General features: G+C 51.5%; 1 protein-coding gene across 3 annotated transcripts in view; it reads left to right on the forward strand.

Annotated features, from left to right (window-relative positions):
* LOC119322772 overlaps positions 1-20,214 on the forward strand; it is a 50,516-nt gene that overhangs the window by 20,072 nt on the left and 10,230 nt on the right. For 2 of the 3 annotated variants that reach the window (XM_037596278.1, XM_037596280.1), the window contains exon 8: positions 11,567-11,810. In XM_037596278.1, the coding sequence (XP_037452175.1) occupies positions 11,567-11,810 (244 nt within the window). Of the gene's footprint in view, positions 1-11,566; positions 11,811-13,497; positions 13,624-20,214 lie in introns of those variants that run through there. The other variant, XM_037596279.1, reaches the window with a different exon arrangement.

Raw genomic sequence — 20,214 nt, forward strand, 5'->3', positions numbered from 1 at the left:
CCAAGCAGATGTCGATGAGCCCAAGACGCACACCCGCGATCCATTAGAATTAGGCTCTGCCATTGCACCCGCACCTTTGGCGACCCCGCCACTGCCAAAGATGGGCTAGCCAACGAGATGGCCGCCCCACAGCTATTGTATGCCATGCCGGTCATCTCGTAGGCTGCTCTAGCTGGTGGCCATGACTATGTCAAATTCCCGCACCATGGTTTCCTCACTTTCAATAGCACTGCCCTGCGCCTTTGGTCGGACCGTCGCCTGGCCTATTTTGAGTTGTACAAAATTTCGTAGCATCAGCGGCTGACCACGACTATGCTCTACATTGAAGAGCACGCGACAACACTGGCTCCATGTATGCCGGCAGTCCCAATGCATTTTCACACGGGAAGCCTTCAAGGAAGCTCTGTTGGAGGAATTTGGATCTGATGAAATTGAATTGTTGATGAACTGTTTGCTGCAACCGAGGCGGACCAGATTGGTGGCGGATTATTGTTGGGCATTTGAGGCATCAATTGCATTTGATTTCGCTGGCCTTTAGGCGCCGAAAAGCATCATGCACGCCTTGTGTGTGCACACACCCAGGAGAAACTTGAGCACTAGCGTCCGCGCTACAGGCCGGCACCTGCGGGTCAACCGCCTACCTCTCTGCTCCCCACATTGACCCCTCCTTAGGGATGTAAAGGCACGCCGTTTAAGCCCACTTATCCGTCTAATAGTTCAAGTTTTTCCCGGGAAAATGAACTATTGAGCTAACTAAACGGGCCTTCCGGCGCTACGTATTGCGCCATTTACATCCCTACCCTCTGATGGATAAGTCTGTGTACTAGGGTCCTTGTGGGGCTGCAGCACATGGTCCTTGTGGCAGTTAGGAGGATAAAGTCCTGGACCATCAAGGACTGGCTGTTAGGATAGAGTTCTGTTCTTGACCATCAAGGACTGTCAGTTAGCATCTTAGACTAGCATCTTAGACTGGCATCTTAGCATATGCCCTGGCTGGCTAGCAGCCTATAAATATGTATCCCCAACCCCTCAGGTTGGCATGGCATTGTGTGAGAAATAAACCAACGAAAATTGTCCCAACTCTCCTAGTGTCATCCACAACTATCAATGCTCAGGTTGAAAGGTCTAACAAGTGGTATCAGAGCCTCGTTAACCTGTACCCTGAGCATTTCTTGTGAGCAGCCCAAGTCGGTAGCAGCAGCTGCTCCGTCTGCCTCTGGTTACCTTCCTCCCTCCAGACTGTCGAGCAGCAGCTCGTCTTCATCAGCCTCCTCTTCACGCAACAGCCCCCCTGCAGCGAGCCATGTCTGCAGGTCGCTCTCAGCCCACGGCTACCTCGAGCATGCGGCGCCGGCAAGAGGCCGAGCGCGCCGTGGCAGAGGAGCGTGAGCGAGCGGCTGTAGCAGCGGCTGCTGCGGCGGCAAGAGTGTCGAGGCTGGCTGCAGCGGAGCTGGCAGCAGCCAGAGCGGAGGTAGAAGCAGCCAGGGCGGAGGTAGAAGCAGCAGCAGCAGCAGAAGCAGCCCGTGAGGCTACGGCGGATGCCAAGGCACTCCGCGGCAGCCCCGGCAGCTCCAGCAGCTCCGCGCCTGCGGACGACGGCGCCGACGCAGATCGCGCCAAAGTGGCGCAGGAGCGGACGGCGCAGTGGGCAGCCGAGCACGCCCGCGCTCCAGGTGGAGGCGCGCACCGCGACGGCGGCTGCAACGACCAGGACCGCGGCCTCTACGAGGTCCGGACTGTGGTCAGGGATGTTGGTTCCAGTGTTGGGTGGCCTACCCTCACTAAAACCAACTACGTCGAGTGGGCCGGGATCATGAAGGTCAGGCTCCAGGTGCGGCGCATGTGGGAGGCAGTCCAGGACAGCAACATCGACCACCTAGAGGATCGACGGGCACTGGACGCCCTCATCGCCGCAGTTCCGCCCGAGATGCAGTTCTCGCTTTCCAACAAGCGGACTGCCAAGGAGGCTTGGGACGCCATCGCCGCAGCACGCATCGGCAGCGACCGTGCTCGCAAGTCCACCCTGCAGGCACTTCGTAAGGAGTGGGAGAACCTGGGCTTCAAGCCAGGTGAGGACGTTGATGACTTTGCTCTCTGTCTCAACACTCTGCTGCAGAAGATGGTGAAGTTTGGCGATGCCACCTACACCGAGGAGAGAGCTGTCGAGAAGCTTTTTCGGTGCATTCCCGAGAAGTACAAACAGATGGCTCGCTCGATCGAGTCGTTGCTGGACCTCTCCACGATGACGATCGAGGAGGCGATAGGTCGACTCAAGGTCGTCGACACCGACGAGCCACAGCCCCCCTCGGGGCCCGTCACCACCGGCGGAAAGCTGCTCCTAACTCGGGAGCAGTGGGATCCCAGCCTTGGTGACAGGAAGAAGGGGGAGCCTTCCTCCTCGACGGGCGGCCGCAAGCGTGGCAAGCAGCGTAAGGCGCGAAGAGGCCCCCCGGGCAGGGCACAAGGACGTGCCGAAGGTGACGCTCGCGGAGGCGCCAAGGACGGCGCCGCTGGCAAGCCCAGGCCGGCACAAGACAACAGTTGCCACAACTGTGGCCGGTTTGGCCATTGGGCCAATGAGTGTCGGCAACCACGACAAGGCCAGGCTCACGTCGCACAGGCGAAGGAGGAGGAGACGGCTCTGTTCATGGCGCATGCAAGCATTGAGCTACCCTCGGCGACTCCGGTCGCAAAGGCTTTCATCCACCTCGATGAGCCAAAAGCACACGCTCTTCTCGGCGATGGCTCCGGGAAGGACAAGGCTACGGGGTGGTGCCTCGACACCGGCGCCACCCACCACATGACCGGTCGAAGGGAATTCTTCGCCGAGCTCGACTCCGATGCGCGAGGCTCCGTCAAGTTCGGGGATGCCTCCGCTGTGGAGATAAAGGGCGTCGGCTCCGTCATCTTCACCACCAAGATGGGAGAGCACCGGCTGCTCACCGGTGTCTACTACATCCCCGCGCTAAGGAATTCCATCATCAGCTTGGGACAGCTGGATGAGAACGGCTCACGCGTGCTGATTGAGCATGGGGTCCTACGCATCTGGGATCGCCAGCGTCGCCTTCTCGCCAAGGTGCCCAGAGGTGAAAATTGACTCTACGTCCTTGATGTGCAGGTGGCACAACCGGTCTGTCTCGCTGTCCGTCGAGACGACGAGGCGTGGCAGTGGCATGAGCGCTTTGGGCACCTTCACTTTGAGGCCCTGAAGCGTCTAAGTGCCAAGGAGATGGTGCGAGGCCTGCCATGCCTCGACCATGTGGAGCAGTTCTGCGACATCTGCGTACTGACAAAGCAGAGACGACTCCCCTTTCCCCAACAGGCGAGTTTTCGGGCTAAGGAGAAGCTGGAGCTCGTGCACGGAGACCTGTGCGGCCCGGTGACGCCAGCCACACCAGGAGGTCGACGCTACTTCCTGCTGCTCGTCGACGATCTCTCCCGCTACATGTGGGTGATGATCCTCGGCAGTAAGGGAGAAGCGGCGGACGCCATCAGGCGCGCGCAGGTTGGTGTGGAGGCGGAGAGCGGCCGCAAATTGTGCGTGTTGCGCACTGACAACGGCGGCGAGTTCACGGCGGCTGAATTCGCGTCGTACTGCGCCGATGAGGGCATCCAGCGCCACTACTCCGCGCCGTACAGCCCGCAGCAAAACGGCGTCGTCGAGCAGCGCAACCAGACGGTTGTGGGGATGGCTCGGGCTCTCCTCAAGCAGAGAGGGATGCCGGCTGTCTTCTGGGGAGAGGCGGTGCTAACGGTCGTCTACATCCTCAACCGCTCTCCTACTAAGGCACTCGACGGCAGAACTCCGTACGAGGCCTGGCATGGGCGGAAGCCGGCGGTCTCTCATTTGCGGGTCTTTGGCTGCCTTGCGTTCGCCAAGGAGCTCGGCCACATCGGCAAGCTCGACGACAGGAGCACTCCGGGAGTCTTCATCGGCTATGCGGAGGGCTCAAAGGCCTACCGCATCCTCGACCCAAAGACACAACGTGTGCGCACAGCGCGAGACGTCGTGTTCAACGAAGGGCGAGGGTGGCAATGGGACAAGGCGGTGGACGACGGCTCGACGCCGACGTATGACGACTTCATTGTCGAGTACGCTCACTTCAAGGAAGCTGGGGGAGCAAGCAGCTCCTCTTCACCGGGCACGTCTACCCCGGCCCCCAAAACTACATCGACTCCGGCGCCTGCTACACCGACGACACCACAACTGGCGACGCCGCATACTCCAGCCCTGGCGGTCGCCACTCCGGGCTCGTCTTCATCAGCACCAGCTCACGCAAAGCACAACCCGATGAAGTTCGCTTCCCCGCTCACTCACGACGAGGAGCGGGTCGACGCATGGTATGGAGGCGAACCGCTGCGGTACCGTACGATGGATAATGTGCTCGGCGACCAGCCGGTGCCAGGACTGGTGCCACGTGACCTGGAGGCGCAGCTACAGCTCGTGTGTGAAGACGGCGAACCACGGTCCTTTGCAGAGGCCGAGAGAGACGCGGCATGGCGCGCCGCGATGAAGTTGGAGATGGATGCGGTCGAGCAAAACCGCACCTGGGAGCTTGCTGATCTCCCTCGAGGTCACCGCGCAATCACCCTTAAGTGGGTGTTCAAGCTGAAGAGGGATGGAGCCGGCGCCATCATCAAGCACAAGGCTCGTTTGGTGGCCCGAGGCTTCTTGCAGCAGGAAGGAGTCGACTTCGACGACGCTTTCGCTCCCGTGGCACGGATGGAGTCCGTGCGACTTCTCCTTGCGCTGGCTGCCCAGGAGGGCTGGCGTGTCCACCACATGGACGTTAAGTCGGCATTCCTCAATGGCGACTTGAAGGAGGAAGTCTACGTGCATCAGCCACCGGGGTTTATGATTCCCGGCCAGGAGGGCAAGGTGCTCCGCCTGCGCAAGGCTCTCTATGGCCTGCGGCAGGCACCCAGGGCGTGGAACGCCAAGCTGGACTCCACGCTGAAGAAGATGGGTTTCGAGCAGAGCCCGCATGAGGCTGCCGTCTACCGACGGGGGAGTGGAGGAAATGCCCTGCTGGTGGGCGTCTACGTTGACGACCTGGTGATCACCGGCACCAAAGATGCAGAGGTGGCGGCGTTCAAGGAAGACATGAAGGCCACGTTCCAGATGAGTGACCTGGGGCTCCTCTCCTTCTATCTAGGGATTGAGGTGCACCAGGACCACTCCGGGATCGCGCTTCGACAGTCCGCCTACGCCAAGCGCATCGTTGAGCTAGCTGGGCTCACCGACTGCCATCCAGCTCTCACTCCGATGGAGGAGAGGCTGAAACTAAGTCGCGACAGCACGACGGAGGAAGTGGATACTACGCAGTACCGACGCCTTGTGGGGAGCCTTCGCTACCTCACTCACACACGGCCGGACTTGGCATTCTCCGTCGGCTATGTCAGTCGGTTCATGGAGCGACCAACGTCGGAACACCAGCAGGCAGTAAAGAGGATCGTCCGCTACATAGCAGGGACCCTCGACCACGGCCTCCATTACCCTAGGTGCCCTGGGGCGGCACACTTCGTCGGGTACAGCGACAGCGACCACGCCGGCGACATCGACACCAGCAAGAGCACGAGCGGGATCCTCCTCTTCCTCGGCAAGTGTCTCGTGAGCTGGCAATCAGTCAAGCAGCAGGTGGTGGCCCTGTCCAGCTGTGAGGCTGAGTACATAGCGGCCTCCACCGCCTGTACTCAGGCGCTCTGGCTTGCTCGACTGCTTGGTGATCTTCTCGTTCAAGACACCAGAACGGTGCAGCTCCTGGTGGACAGCAAGTCCGCCCTGGCCTTGGCAAAGAACCCCGTGTTCCACGAACGGAGCAAGCACATCCGACTGAGGTATCACTTCATCCGCAGCTGTGTGGAAGAAGGGAGCATCGAGGCGAGCTACATCAACACCAAGGATCAGCTCGCAGACCTGCTCACCAAGCCCCTTGGGAGGGTCAAGTTCCTCGAACTTTGCTCCAGGATTGGGATGATTCAACTCTCCCACAAGACGACGTACAAGACTTAGGGGGAGAATGATGGATAAGTCTGTGTACTAGGGTCCTTGTGGGGCTGCAGCACATGGTCCTTGTGGCAGTTAGGAGGATAAAGTCCTGGACCATCAAGGACTGGCTGTTAGGATAGAGTTCTGTTCTTGACCATCAAGGACTGTCAGTTAGCATCTTAGACTAGCATCTTAGACTGGCATCTTAGCATATGCCCTGGCTGGCTAGCAGCCTATAAATATGTATCCCCAACCCCTCAGGTTGGCATGGCATTGTGTGAGAAATAAACCAACGAAAATTGTCCCAACTCTCCTAGTGTCATCCACAACTATCAATGCTCAGGTTGAAAGGTCTAACACCCTCCTCGACCACCAGTTGCACTACGGCTTCCCTCCTCGACCACCAGTTGCACTGCGGCCTCCGGACAAGTTTGGGCTCTATTCTGCTGTGGGGACAATTACCTTCGGGAGCATCAGTGCAAGCACCGAGGTGAGTGCTCACGATCAAGGTCGGTGACTATGGCGAGTTGCTCTCGGATGATGCCGTCCGCGCTCTAGAATTGATGGAGGAACCCGGTGCCGGTGCCCCATCATTGGAGTGCTGCCAGCTTTCGTGCACGCCATCACCGACTTTGAAGCGACAGGCACGATTTGCTTGCGCATACTTGTGGGCACCCAAGACAAGTTGCTGCTGCTCGACTTTGGGAACACGCACAACTTCATCAACGCAATGTTCGTTGACCATATCGGTGCCACCACCGCACCCATACCACTGGTGGGTGTCAAGCTTGCGAATGGATAGTGTCTCTGCTATGATAAGTTCGTCCTGACAATTTGGTGGTTGCAAGGCCATGAGTTCACCACCAACATGCGCGTCATGGAGCTCGGCGCATATAATGGAATTTTGGGCATGGAAGTCTCGGCGTAATAGCCTGATGAACTGCCATTGGCTAGAGAAAATGATCACGTTCATTCACCAAGGCCAAGAGGTGACACTGCAAGGTGACCGATCAACAAACGAAACGTCTTTGCTTCCCCTAGAGCCTGATACTTTGCTCAAGTGGCATGCCGGAAAGACATATGGGCGATGGCAGTGATGGAGATAACACCTTCGAGGTCATCAACAGAAGGACAACACGTGCCTCTGCCAGTTTAGGCCGTCCTCGATGAGTTCCACGTCTTTGCCAAGCCCAAGTCCCTTTCACTTCATCGCCAATACGACCACGTCATCACCCTCATGCCGGAGTTGCGCCCAACCAAGAAACGTCCTTGAGCTCAGGGTGTGTTTGCAGGGGCTGGGACGTGTAATGTTCCGACTCAGTATGTTAGTCTGGTTGCATTATGTCGGGAGTGCATCTGGTACGATGCAAGGTCACCTTGTTTGTTTGAAGTCAGGAACTCCTGTCTTCTGTTTATGTTTGAAGTCAATGGCTCCCTAGAGTGTGACAACAACCCACCCTTTGAGAGCGGCACCACGCCACCGCACAGTGGGTCAACCTTGGAATCCCATCCCTCGTCGCTAATGGGTGTGCATCCGTGGATGCTGGGCCTCCTTGTCTGTTTGACGTCAACCTTGGGATCCTGTCCGTCCTCGCCAACGGAAGTACATCCATGACGATGCTGGGCCGCCTCGTGTGTTTGAAGTCGACAAACCCTCGTCTTCTGCTTACGTCTGGGATCCCGTACATCATCGCCAATGGGGATGCATCCGTTACAATGCTAGGGCCCCCTCGTTTGTTTGAAGTCTACAACTCCTATCTAGGCCCAGCGTCTTCTGTTTGTGTGTGAAGTCAATAGCCCCCTTGAGTACGACAACGGCCCTCCGAGAGCGATTGTGGGTTTGGGCGGCACCGTGCCACTGCACAGCAGATCAACCATGGGATCTCGTCCCTCTTCGCCAATGGGAGTACATCCATGACAATGCTGGTCCACCTTGTTTGTTTGAAGTCATCTAGGCCCTGCGTCTTCTAATTATGTTTCAAGTCAATAGCTCCCTGGAGTGCCATGATGGCCCTTCGAGTGCACCCATAATATTCAAGAAGGTCCTTGTAACTGGATTAGCTAGAACATACCGTTACTCTCATTTGCAAAATGGCAAGATCGAGCGCCGAGTTAGCGAGATGTGCGTTGCGGGGTGATCATGCACAACATGAGCCCATATGCCGCTCCCGTGCTCCTCGCGAAGAAGGATGGAACGTGGCCTTTTGTGTGGACTATCCACGCCTGACATCACAATAAAAAACAAGTTCCTTTTGCCAATTGTCGACGAACTCAACGAGCTAGTGGCTCGACCTACTTCTCGAAGCTCAACTTCCATGTCGGTTACTATCAAATCCTGATGAAGCATGTTGATGAGATGAAAATGGCGTTCAAGACGCATCACAAACACTTCCACTTCCGAGTCATGCCATTTGGGTTGACGAATGCGCTGACAACATTCCAATGACTCTTGTACTCGATCTTCGCCGAGCATGTCCGTAGGTTTGTCATTGTCTTTCTGGATGACATCTTGGTGTACAATTCCTCACTTTAGGAGCACACTACCCACTTGCATCGGCTGCTCGACAGGATTCATCCACACCAATTGTTTGCCCAGGCATCCCAGTGCACGTTCACCTAGACTGGTATCAAATACCTAGGAAATGTGATCTCTTGGGACGGTGTCGCCACAGACAACCAGAAGGCGACAACCATGCAACATTGGCCCACTCCCACCAATGCCACCGAGCTGTGAGGTTTCCTTGGCCTCACGGGCTATTACCGAAAGTTTGTGCCCATGTAGGGCATCCTTGCCAAGCCACTTACCCCGCTGCTAACAAAAAAAGGGCTTTGAAGTGGCAGATCATGCCTAGACGGTGTCGGAGCCACTCAATCAAGCGATGGTGATGAAACCCGTTTTGGCGCTGCCCGACTTCACTAAGCCATCGTCAATCGAGATGGATGCCCGTGACACCAGCATTGGGGCCGTCCTCGTGCAAGGCAGCCACCCCGTGGCATTCTTCAGCAAGGCTCTCGGTGTCCACAACAAAAAACAATCAGGAAAGGAGTTCCTCACTGTCATGATGGTCGTGGACAAGTGGTGCACCTACCTACAAACGGCTCCGTTCATGATCCTGATTGACCGCAAGTGCTTGGGCAACTGGCAGCTCGTGACAAAATTGCAACGGACGGCGATGTCCAACCTCCTAGGGCTCCCGTTCACCTTCCAATACAAGCACGATGTCGAGAACGGCTCTGACAATGCTCTGTCTCATGTGGGCAACCTCCTCTTGGTTGACACTCTCTTGGTCTGGCAACCCGGCTGGAGGCAGGAGGTAACTAACTCATACGAGACAGATGTGTCAGCAAGCTTTTGCCAACTCACGCTGTGCAGCCCGAAGAAGCAACACTGCAGTGCATCATTCGCTTCCACTGGCGTGTATGGATCGGCTGCAACATCGCACTGCATGCTAAGCTAGTGAGCGTGCTGCACAACAATGTGGTCGGCAGCCACTTTGGGTTGGTCGCGACCTACCACTGCGTCAAGTTGTTCCTGTACACAGGGCTCAAACAAGCCGTCGATGATTTTGTCTGACAGTGCTAGGCGTGCTGGTGTGCCAGCATGCCAAGTACGAACACACCAAGCCGGCCTACTTGGAACTCCTGTCGGTGCCGGAAGGGCCGTGGACGGGCCTAACCATGGACTTCGTTGAGGGCCTTCCCTAGTCTGACAGATTTGACGTGATCATGGTGGTTGTTGACCGCTTCATCATCAAGCCCGCACACTCAATGCCACTTTGCCACCCCTTCAGTGCACAATAAGTGGTGCGGACGTTCTTGGTCGCGATCGCAAGCTTCACGCCACGCCCAAGTCGATTGTCTCGGACTGTGACCGCGTCTTCACCAGCGACATGTGGCCAGAGATGCTCGCCTCCGTTGGCACCCAGCTGCGGTAGTCCACAGTGTATCATCCACAAACAAATGGTCAAAGTGAGCACGTAAACCAATGCCTTGAGATTTACCTTCGCTGCGACCTCCACGACACTCCGGGCAAATGGGGGTGCTGGCTTCTGATGGTGGAGCTTAGGTACAACTCCACATTTCACTTGATCGCTCAATTGTTCCCCCTTCAAGGTGCTCTATGGGCAGGAACCAAACCTTAGTGCCACCCTCTCTTGGCCGACTGCTTCTACATCAGCGATCGACGACACGGATTGGGAGCAGCAGACCGAGCTCATGCGCACCCAGCTGCTCTGAGGTCAGTGCCGCATCCAGCGCAAGACTGACCACAACCGTGTTGAGCGCATGTTCATGGTGTGGGATGCGGTCCTGCTCAAGCTGCAAGCCTACGCCCAAAGCTCTGTTGCCTTGCCACAAGCTCACATGCAAGTACTTTGGGTCTTCAAAGGTGCTGCAATCCGTTAGGCAGCTCGCTACAAGCTTGATCTTCCGGACGACAGCCACATTTACTCCGTCTCCCAGCTGAAGCCATTCATGCCGGACTACACTCCAGTGTTTCCCGAGCTGGTGCGCACCGCCGATCTGACAGTCGGCGACCTGATGAAACACGACAATGGCTTGGTCGTCCAACTCAAGGTGTGGTGGTCTACCCTATCACCGAGACTCAGTCAACTCGGAGGACTATGGCGTTCTCAGGCTCCGCTTTCCGACGGTAGCAGTCTGGACAGGGGCTCCATCTGAAGAAAGGGAGAATGTCACACCTGTGCCCGATGACACAGGTGGACTAGAGAGATGTCAGGGGCATGTTGGAGGATTTAAACTGGAATTGAGTGTGGCCCAGAGAGTGAGGCTATTTAATACTGGTTAACTGGCGAGATGAACCATCGACCTGAGGAACAAACTGATTCCTCGTCCCCTAGCTTTCCTCTCATCTTTCTGTGCTCTTCTCACCTCAAACCGTATCCCCACTACCCTGCCAACTTGATCCCCTCTCCGACGGGTTCGTCAGTCTTGCAGGTTACCACCGCAAGTTTTATCAGGACTTTCGCAGTATGGCAGCGCAGCTCACCAAGCTACTGAAGGAGGGATTTAGTTAGTGTGAAGAAGCCAAGGCTGTGTTCCATGAGAGCACCCTCGGTACAGCCCCAGTCCTGCAGATGCCAACTTTCAACTCCAGCTTTATCGACGAGGGTGATGCTTCAAACTCTGGTCATAGCGCCGTTCTTCACCAGGACAATGGTCTGTTGACTTTCTAGAGCCGGCACATAGCAACACTGCGTCCTGCCAAGCTGGCAGCCTATGAGAGGGAGCTAATGACGGGAACATGCATTCACCGACTGTACTGACCACTATAGTTTGAATTTCACCCTGGAGCAGCGGCTCAGTTAATCCCACAACATTAATTGGTGAATAAGTTGTTTGGCTATGATTTCATGGTGGAACACCGTCATGGGCGTCGTGGGCATCTGAAGATACCAAGCGTTGTGCTCTTGAAAAAAAAGATACCAAGAGTTGCTTAGTAAAAATATCCAGTAGAAGTTCATGGATACGATGAATCTTAATATCAGCTTGTCAACTAATTGATGATTTTTCATCCGTTCATATTAGTGATGTTCCTATGCTTCTATGCTGAGACAGGGGATGGGTAGTCTATTTTCTTGTTATGGTCATACTGTTATCAGCAACAGTCATGCTGCTGACAAGACTAACTAGTCAAGGAAAGCCAATGACTGAGGTCAAGGTGACATCTCCACCTTCAATGAACACTATGGAGCAGCTCTTAGCTGTTCAAAATGCTATTTCCAAAGTTGAAGAGCTTGTCCAGGATGCAAATATTGTTCTTCTGAAGATAAGAGCTCTACTGCTGGCTTTTCCATCTCAGGTGATTATATCTTCTTAGTTTTCACCATTCCATCTTAAAATTTATTTGATTTGCAGTTTTGCTTATGTGCTGTCTATGCTATATGGATAATGTTGTAGTAAGAAGGTAACATGCACTGTAGATTGTGGTAGATGTATTGTCCAAGGGGATGTCTAAGTTACACTTTAATTTGCAAATTTATACTTAATTTGGTGCAGAAATAATGAAAGCACCATACAACTACGTGCTTTGTTTCATGAAATTATTATGAAGTACTGATGATTAAGCTGGAAGCGTGTGCAAACTAATTTACCTGCATGGGGTTTTTCTTTCCTATGGAATTAGCAGATGAAATACACCAGGCAGATATGCCCTTTTGTTGTTTCCAATTATTCAAATGATTGAATCTGTAATTGCTAGTAACTGATCAATTAGAACCCCATTGATTCACTCCTCGTATACGTAACTACACATTTATCTTTGCAACCAAGGGGAGGTACACCACTGTTCTCCTGCCACTGAGCTTGCTACCCCTTTAATTTCTACCAATGAACTTTCCCCGAGACATGTAACAGGATACAAGTGAATTTGGGTATCAGAGGGGATAAGGACTTGGGGAAGAAGTAGAGCGAGTAGTTGGGGGAGGATCAAATTTCACTATTCATTCGATAATTCTCCTGTTACAGCTCATGGCATATAAATAATGCACCCAAGTGACACCCTGGCCCACACACAACTACTACGCCACCACTAAACACCACCCCTTAAGGAACACGCCTGATGAGCTAACACACCTGTAGCTGGGCCTGGTGTGACATCCCCTGTGCAGCAGTTGGAAACCACGCTTGAACATTGGCATAGTCTTCCCAAGTCGTCTTCTCTGGCAGCGAAAGACCGCTTGAGAGCACCTGAAGCAGAGCAGTGTTGCCTTTCTTCAAGAGGCGACGATCCAGGATTGCCGCCGGAGAAACTTCAGAGATATCAAGCTCCGCAGCTGAAGGAAATTTGGAGAAAACGGTCGAATGATCAGGCACATGCTGCTTCAACTGCGACACATGGGACACAGGATGTAGAAGGCAGTTCTACTTCATAAGCCACTAGACCAATTTTGTGAAGTATTTTGTAGGGCCCAAAACACTTGACAGAGATCTTCGGATAGGGTCTGGCAGGCACAGACTGTTGAGCATAGGGATGCAGCTTGTCATAAACTTGCCCCCCTTTTGGAAGTTCCTATCAGTGTGTTTTCATCAGCATAGTGTTTCATATGTAACCGAGCCTTGTGATGTTGCCGCTGGAGAAAATCATTGCACCAACTCGCCCTGGAGCAAGGATTCTGCATCTTCAGAAGTAAGATCAGTCAGAGAAGAAAGAGAGAAGCCCACACTACAACCTTGAACTAACAACTTGGTTTAATTTGCAACGTTGAACTTCGAAACCGGTTGCACAATACCCCAAACTAACCACGTGGTGCAAAACTCAACCCTCCTCTCGGTTTTGCCTCGGTCAAGTGGTTTTGACCGCGTTGACTGCTGACTGGGCAGCGCCATGTCAGCAGTCATGCCAACTCAGCTAGGACTGAACTGAATCTGTTTTTTTTCAACAAATTTTTACAAAGTTGTCCCTGAACATTTGCAAAAACACCCCTAGACTATATTCTTAAAGTGCAATTGGGTCCTCATGCCCGCACTGCCGCACCGCACGCTGGCAGGCTGTGAGCTGCTCACGCTGGAGGTGTGGACTGCAGCGACCGTCCGGCGGCGTGGACATCACTGGTTGACGGTGGTGCAGTGGGTGGCAGACTGCAGTGTGGTGGGGTGTGCACGTGCGCCGGCATTCAGGTGGAGTCCTCTCCTTCTCACCTTTGGTTGCTGTTAAAATATGTGCCGAATATGTGTACGTGTTGTGCTGCAGTTAGATTTGTAATTAGTGGAAGGTTAGGTGTTTGAGGCGAACATGTTTAGCCTAGGCCTATTATATAAGGGCACCGTGGGGTAGCCAAATAGGCTAGACATAAGCTTGTAGGTTAAACAAAGATCACGAGAGGGACGGTGCGGCACCAATCTGAGTTAATCAATGCTTGGAGAATACATGCAGTGCTTAGTGCATGACAGCTGGTGAAGTGGAAAAAAAATATCAAAAAATGGCTTCCATTGCCGGAATTTTGGTATAACTCTTACTACAACATATCGCTGGGCTGCACCCCATTCAAAGCTCTATATGGAATAGACCCAAATTTTTGTACAATGCCTGCTTTGGAGGATGAACTACACTCTTCGCTGGCAGTGGTTGCAGCTGATCGTGCTGATTTTTTTGCTTTACTGCGGGAACACCACCAGGATCTCGTCAAGGCTCAGGATGACAAGCACCACCAGGATCGTTAGTTCGCTGTCGACGAAGATGTGCTCCTCAAGCTTCAACCATACGCGCACTCGTCGCTCGTCAGTCGACCGTGCTCGAAGCTTGCTCACAAATTCTACAGCCCATTCAAAGTCCTGGAACGAATTGGAGCTGCAGCTTATCGTTTGGATCTTCCGCCCTCAAGTCTCATACATCCAGGGTTCCACATGTCGCAACTGAAGCCATTCACCGTCAACAGCAGCTCATGGTTTGAAACCATAGAACGGCTCTCAGACGCCACCTCTTATAGTGCACACCCTCAAACATAGGAGGCCTCATGGAAGCAGCAAAACCACTCGGGGTAAATTGCCTACAATAAGGTTTTTGGATTGTTGGAAATATGAGCAATTTACCATATGATTTTATTAACAAAAACAGTAGATCAAACATGACTATCATAGCAGATATGAGACAAGTCATGCAATCTGACAGAGAGTATGCAAATGGCATCTGAGGTACTGAATATGAACAGAACATATGTAGAACAGAAGCTAGAACAAGAAAGTGTGGCAGGATCTTAAACAGAAAGAACACAAGGACGTACGAAGCAGCGGCAGAAGTATTGGACTTGGGGTGGACTTCCTCGCCGGCCATATCATCGAAGAGGTTGTCGACGTCGGGGAAGAAGTCGTCGTTTGGGAAGCGCTCGTCGGCGTCCATGGCTTCCGTGATGAAGAAGTCAGTAGTCGCGCAAAGGCTCCCCAAAAACCTTATCACCTTTCTCCCGTACAGGACTCGGAGTGGCGGTGTTTCGGAGGCCTACTGTCTCGGCCTGCGGTGCACGAGACTTTATAGTAGCTCAGAGCTTGGAACTCGGTGGCGAGAGGAAGATGATGTTCTGGTGTGTCTCTCTGGAGAGGATCGACCTCTCTTTTATAGGCATAGGAGAAGGAAGCGAACAGGCAGCGACGGGAGGCGAAGGAAAAGAGGGACACGAAACGAACAGCCAGCAGCTGAAGGGTGCAGCGTTTTCAATCTCCACTACAGCAAAACTTTTCAGCTCCCGTGTGACCTTTCGTATACTAGTCGTGCGTGGCAAAAATTTAGACATCGGCTCATTCCCGCAACCCGCGGCGCGTCGTGACGAGGCGTGGCGAGGCGGGCAGCAGAGGAGGAGCGCGCGCGAATGTCTCTTGTTCTCATGCTCATACATGTGGGAAAACATCCTCCCTTATAAGGAGGTCCAACTCCTACCAAACTAGCAATGTGGGACTAAACTTCAGTCCCACCTCTTGCCTTGCACGAATGGGCTAAGTGGGCCTCTAGGATTTATTAGGAATTTCTGAAAAAGCTATTGGTCTGGCCTAAAACTAGACTAAATTCCAGCAGTTTGCATGTCATGTTTTTGGCCAAGCAACATATGTGAATGGGCAGAGGCAATGTTTGATACTAGAGAAGCCATTTTGCTTACGGGATAAATTCCTCAGATTTTCGGCACATCAGAATACCGTATCGGATATCGAGGCTGAGATCAAGTTGGCTTTTGACTCCAGAAGGCATTTTTCTGCTTTTGGGATGGCATGATCAAAACTCCTATGAGGAGGCAATGCAGCTAGTTCCTGAAAAATATCATTATATTGGAGAAGTAGTTCGTGAACCATGGCGTAAGAGCTCTATGTACCTCTGTCATTGTATGAGTCGCTTCCTTTTTGTGTATGGCACCCCAACTCCCTTTGACAGCATCTACAAATTAAGAACTTAATTTGAAAGCTACATTCGACCCGGATGCTTCTAATAACCTTCTCATCTCACTTTTTGGGGACATCAGGCAGAGGGACGTGGCCTTCTGGCCAAGAGTATATCAGAACAATGAGTAGTTCGCATGCAGTGTTAGGGAATGTTTTGGTGGGTTTCCGGCATGTACCCGTTTTAAAACATGCCAACATGTATATATTTCCCTCTTGTAGATGAAAAGGCAGCGCTCCTGCCGGTTGCTAAAAAAAAGTTAGTTCGTGAACTACAACAGAATTTATGGTGTGTTGTTAGAGGAGCAACCTTATTGTATTGCATAGCCCATAGGGCAAATATATAGTACAATATACTTGGGGTACAAGGAAGGAAATCTGGACTAGTACGACTATGAAAAGTAGATTGGACCAATATAATACGGAAATGCCTAATGGAGCTCGAGCTCCATGTAGACCTTTATTTGGAAACTTCAGAATTCAAATTTTAAGTTTCAAAAAATTCTGAAAAAATATACGCATATACATATTGATGTATAGTACTCCCTCCGTCCCAAAATACTTGTCGGAGAAATTAATAAAAACGAATTTATCTAGAACTAAAATATGTCTATATACATCCATTTCTCCGACGAGTATTTCCGGACGGAGGGAGTACTTGTCTGTGAAGTTCCATGACGGATTAATTGTTTATGCGAGCTACACAAACATAACAAAACCACGAATTTCTAGCATATGTACTATTCGTTATAAAATCACATGATTTTGTTTTTTCCCCGTATTGGCCGCATAAAAACATATTTTGTGATGAAATTTCACACGCATCTAATATACTCCCTCCGTCCGGAAATACTCGTCGAAGGAATGAATGCATCTAGATGTATTTTAGTTCTAGATACATTCATTTTTATGCATTTCTCCGACAAGTATTTCCGGACGGAGGGAGTACATCTATAAGAACTTGTGTATTTCTTTCAGATCTTTTCGAAACTAAAAAAGTTGAATTTTGAATGTTTGAAAATAGAGGGCTCCATGGTGTCCGAGAGCAAAAATCCACTCTCTAATATTTTTTTTCGAGAAAACGCAAAATGATTTTTGCATTTCATTGCATTGAAAAGATGAGAGAGAGTACATGCCTCCTAGGAGGTTATATTTACAGAGTCCTAGCGCATGATCAGTGGACATCCCAGGAGGCGAGCAAGACAACCCGCAGAGACAACCCGCAGCCCCCGTGCCCCAGCTTTTGCCCAACATTTGGCCTCGTCTTTAATCCTATCAATTAGCGCATCTATCGAGGGTCTTGCATTGTCGAAGACGCATTCGTTCCTCTGTTTCCAGATCATCCAGGGGACGAGCAGTGTGTTGCAGAGCTTTCGTAGTGTAGGAGGGGTTTGTGCCTTCGCACGCAGCCACCATTCCATCATGGTAATTTCGTTGGCTGGCGGTTGGGCAGGTATATGCGCTCAGTCCAGGATGATGTGCCAAGTCTGCTTAGCAAATGGACACGCCAGGAGCAGGTGTTGGATGGTCTCCGGGTCTTGGTTCGCAAAGGAGGCACCTAGGGTGGTGCTGCAGGCCACGGCGGGCCAATCTCGACGCCGTCCACTCTTTAATATAATACTCCTTAACAATCCCCTCATGTTTTACCAAAACAAAATAGTGATAATCCAAAATCCTTGTCTTCAGAGTGTCATTGTAGCATCAAGAGTCTTCAAAAACCTGTTGTGTCTAGCCAAAGAAGGGATAACAAGAAGATGATGCATCAAAGACAACACATCAGTAGAAGACACAAGATAAGTTTGAAGAGAAGATGGGTTGTCAAAAGACGATGACACATCAACAGAATGTGTCATAGCCCAAGAAAACCAACGCTGGAAGAAGCTTGGCGGCAAGAGAACGGGCGTAGATCGGCAATGCAGAAAGAGGCCACGAAAATCTATGGAAAGGACAAGGACCAAAATAGGCTGACGGATAAAGGTATGGTGGACTCGCATGACATGACACGAAAAAGGGCAATGGACTTGGTGGATGAAGCGGAAAGTATAGAAAACTATAAAGCACATACTAGACCAGATGCGATGGTAGCGGAAGAAAATAATGGCGGCAAGAGCCAAAATCAAGCAGAGCTCTGGTGTTGTGCACCTGACTGTGAAAAGGGTGGTCTCTCTGATCTAGAAGAGTCAGCAGCAGGATGGGCAGAACCCGTTGAAGAAGCACCTGAAGCTATAAGCAGACGCTTGCTCTCAATTTCTGGTAAGCTCTCTCTGGGAAGAGGCTCGCTCTTCAGGAAAAGGAAGCTTCTGTGTGACTGCCTGTGGGCTTGGGTGTGCTTTGTGTGCGCCGCGAGTTATGTAAAGGATTCAGCTGTAAGATGGACGCCATTGTTCAGTGAAGAGAAAACGTCTGCATCTCTCCTCTGAACACATCCCCTCTCTCGCTACCTACTCACGATGGGAATGGGCTGACGTTACCCATTGGGATACTGGTCTGGCCCATAATTTCAAGGCCGATGGGTCTTCTGGGGTTGGCTTCATAAGAAAGTTGGGCCAGGGGAGCCACCCATCTGGGTTGGCTTCATAAGAAAATTAGGCCAGGGGAGCCGGACACCATCGGCCCACCGGAGCAAGCTGGTCGACCCAAATTTAGTTACCCAAGGTTGTAGTCTACCGTTGCAATGCACATGCCTTTGCAAGGTTGTTACCCTGGTGCTTATATAAAAGGAATAGGACAATTTATTACCATATATGTTGTGTATGTTTTCTCTCCATTTTATCTACTAGCAAACATGGAAGCTTAATTAAGCGTGGAGAAAATTTAGGCCTCAATATGGTACATGGTCAGCCATGTGTTAAATATCCTATTATTTTTTGCCAAGGTTTGAGAGGTGACGCACCTTTGTTTCTTCTCTTGCTAATTCATACACCATCTCTTGCTATTAAGTTCTAGTCCAGCTACCTTGTTTTTTTTATATTACCATCGTTTTGATTGGAATAATATGTGATAGTGGTTTCTTATGTTGTGTTGTGGCCTATCTTGTTCAAAAACTTGCCTTAGATCATGTTATTTAGCTTGAAACTAGCTTGAGATCGGCTCGAAATTGTTACAAGCTGAGCATGAGCCACTCTCTACAGCTTGACCTTGAGCTTCGCTCATATTTTGGTACAAGTTGAGCTGAGCCTAGTCCAGCTCGCTCGAGCTCTACTCATTTGCAACCCCACCCATGACTGCTTCTATTTCAGAATGACAAATATGCTACCTTATGGTGTAGACGATTCATGGTATAAACAGAAACAAAGCTGCCTATCTCCTTTTTCTTTTTCTTTGAACAATTAGATTCTAAATATCTTAACTTAGTAAAATTCCTTACATCTAAATCATGCTAGTTCAAATAATGCTGTTGTGTTAATTTTTTTTTGAGAACATGTGTAAATGCTCTTTCTTGTGCAATCTAGTATTAAAGTGGGATGGACCATGTTGCCTAGTGAGACACGAGGCCACTTAGTATTGTACCATTTGGTCGGCTCCATGTCCCTGAACAGAACAGAGGTGCCATCAGGAACCAGGTCTAGGCTGGAGCAGGCTGGCCAATTCCCATCCTGACTACGTACTCACCCCAATTCTTCCTGTCTACCTCCAATTTCTGTGAGAATCCTTCCCTGGTGCCTCGTAGAGAGGGAGTCGGTAGATGTCCCATCCTTCAGGCGGCTCAACAGCACCTGCCCAGATCCAAGCGCGACCCCGGTGATGATGTCAAAGGTGCAGGCATTCCTGTGCTTCCATAGCATCCAACACGTGACGAGCACAACGCTTGCAATGCCTTTCCGCTGTTCCTTCGGCATCCTTTGCTTTGCAGCATGCCACCAGTCGAGAAGGGATTCACTGATATATGTCAGGCATGTATCCCTGTGTAGCTAGGTAGAGCTACGGGGGTCACATGCAACAACAACAACAAAGCCTTTAGTCCCAAACAAGTTGGGGTAGGCTAGAGCTGAAACCCATAAGATCTCGCAACCAAATTATTTTCTATTGCAATCAGCTCGAACGCAAGTTTCTGCGCCACATTAGCCCATGTATAGTGAACGGTGATGATAAAAAACACAACCGTAAAGAGACCCCGTATTGACCCTAATGAACCCCAGTCAATCTCACTCTAGCTCCACCTCTACGGCTACGGATGTGCTGGTCCATGCCTGTGTTCTTTTCTTGTTGTTAACGGAAAACCTACACGGCAGATTATATTACGTTTAGAAATAGAGATACATCATCCAGTATGACAAACAATGTTCTGAGCAGTCACCACCTTAGAGCATCTCCCCCAAGGGCTTGAAATAGCGCCGCTTGAG

This window comes from Triticum dicoccoides, chromosome 6B, assembly GCF_002162155.2.
Source record: "Triticum dicoccoides isolate Atlit2015 ecotype Zavitan chromosome 6B, WEW_v2.0, whole genome shotgun sequence".
Classification (NCBI taxonomy): domain Eukaryota; kingdom Viridiplantae; phylum Streptophyta; class Magnoliopsida; order Poales; family Poaceae; genus Triticum; species Triticum dicoccoides.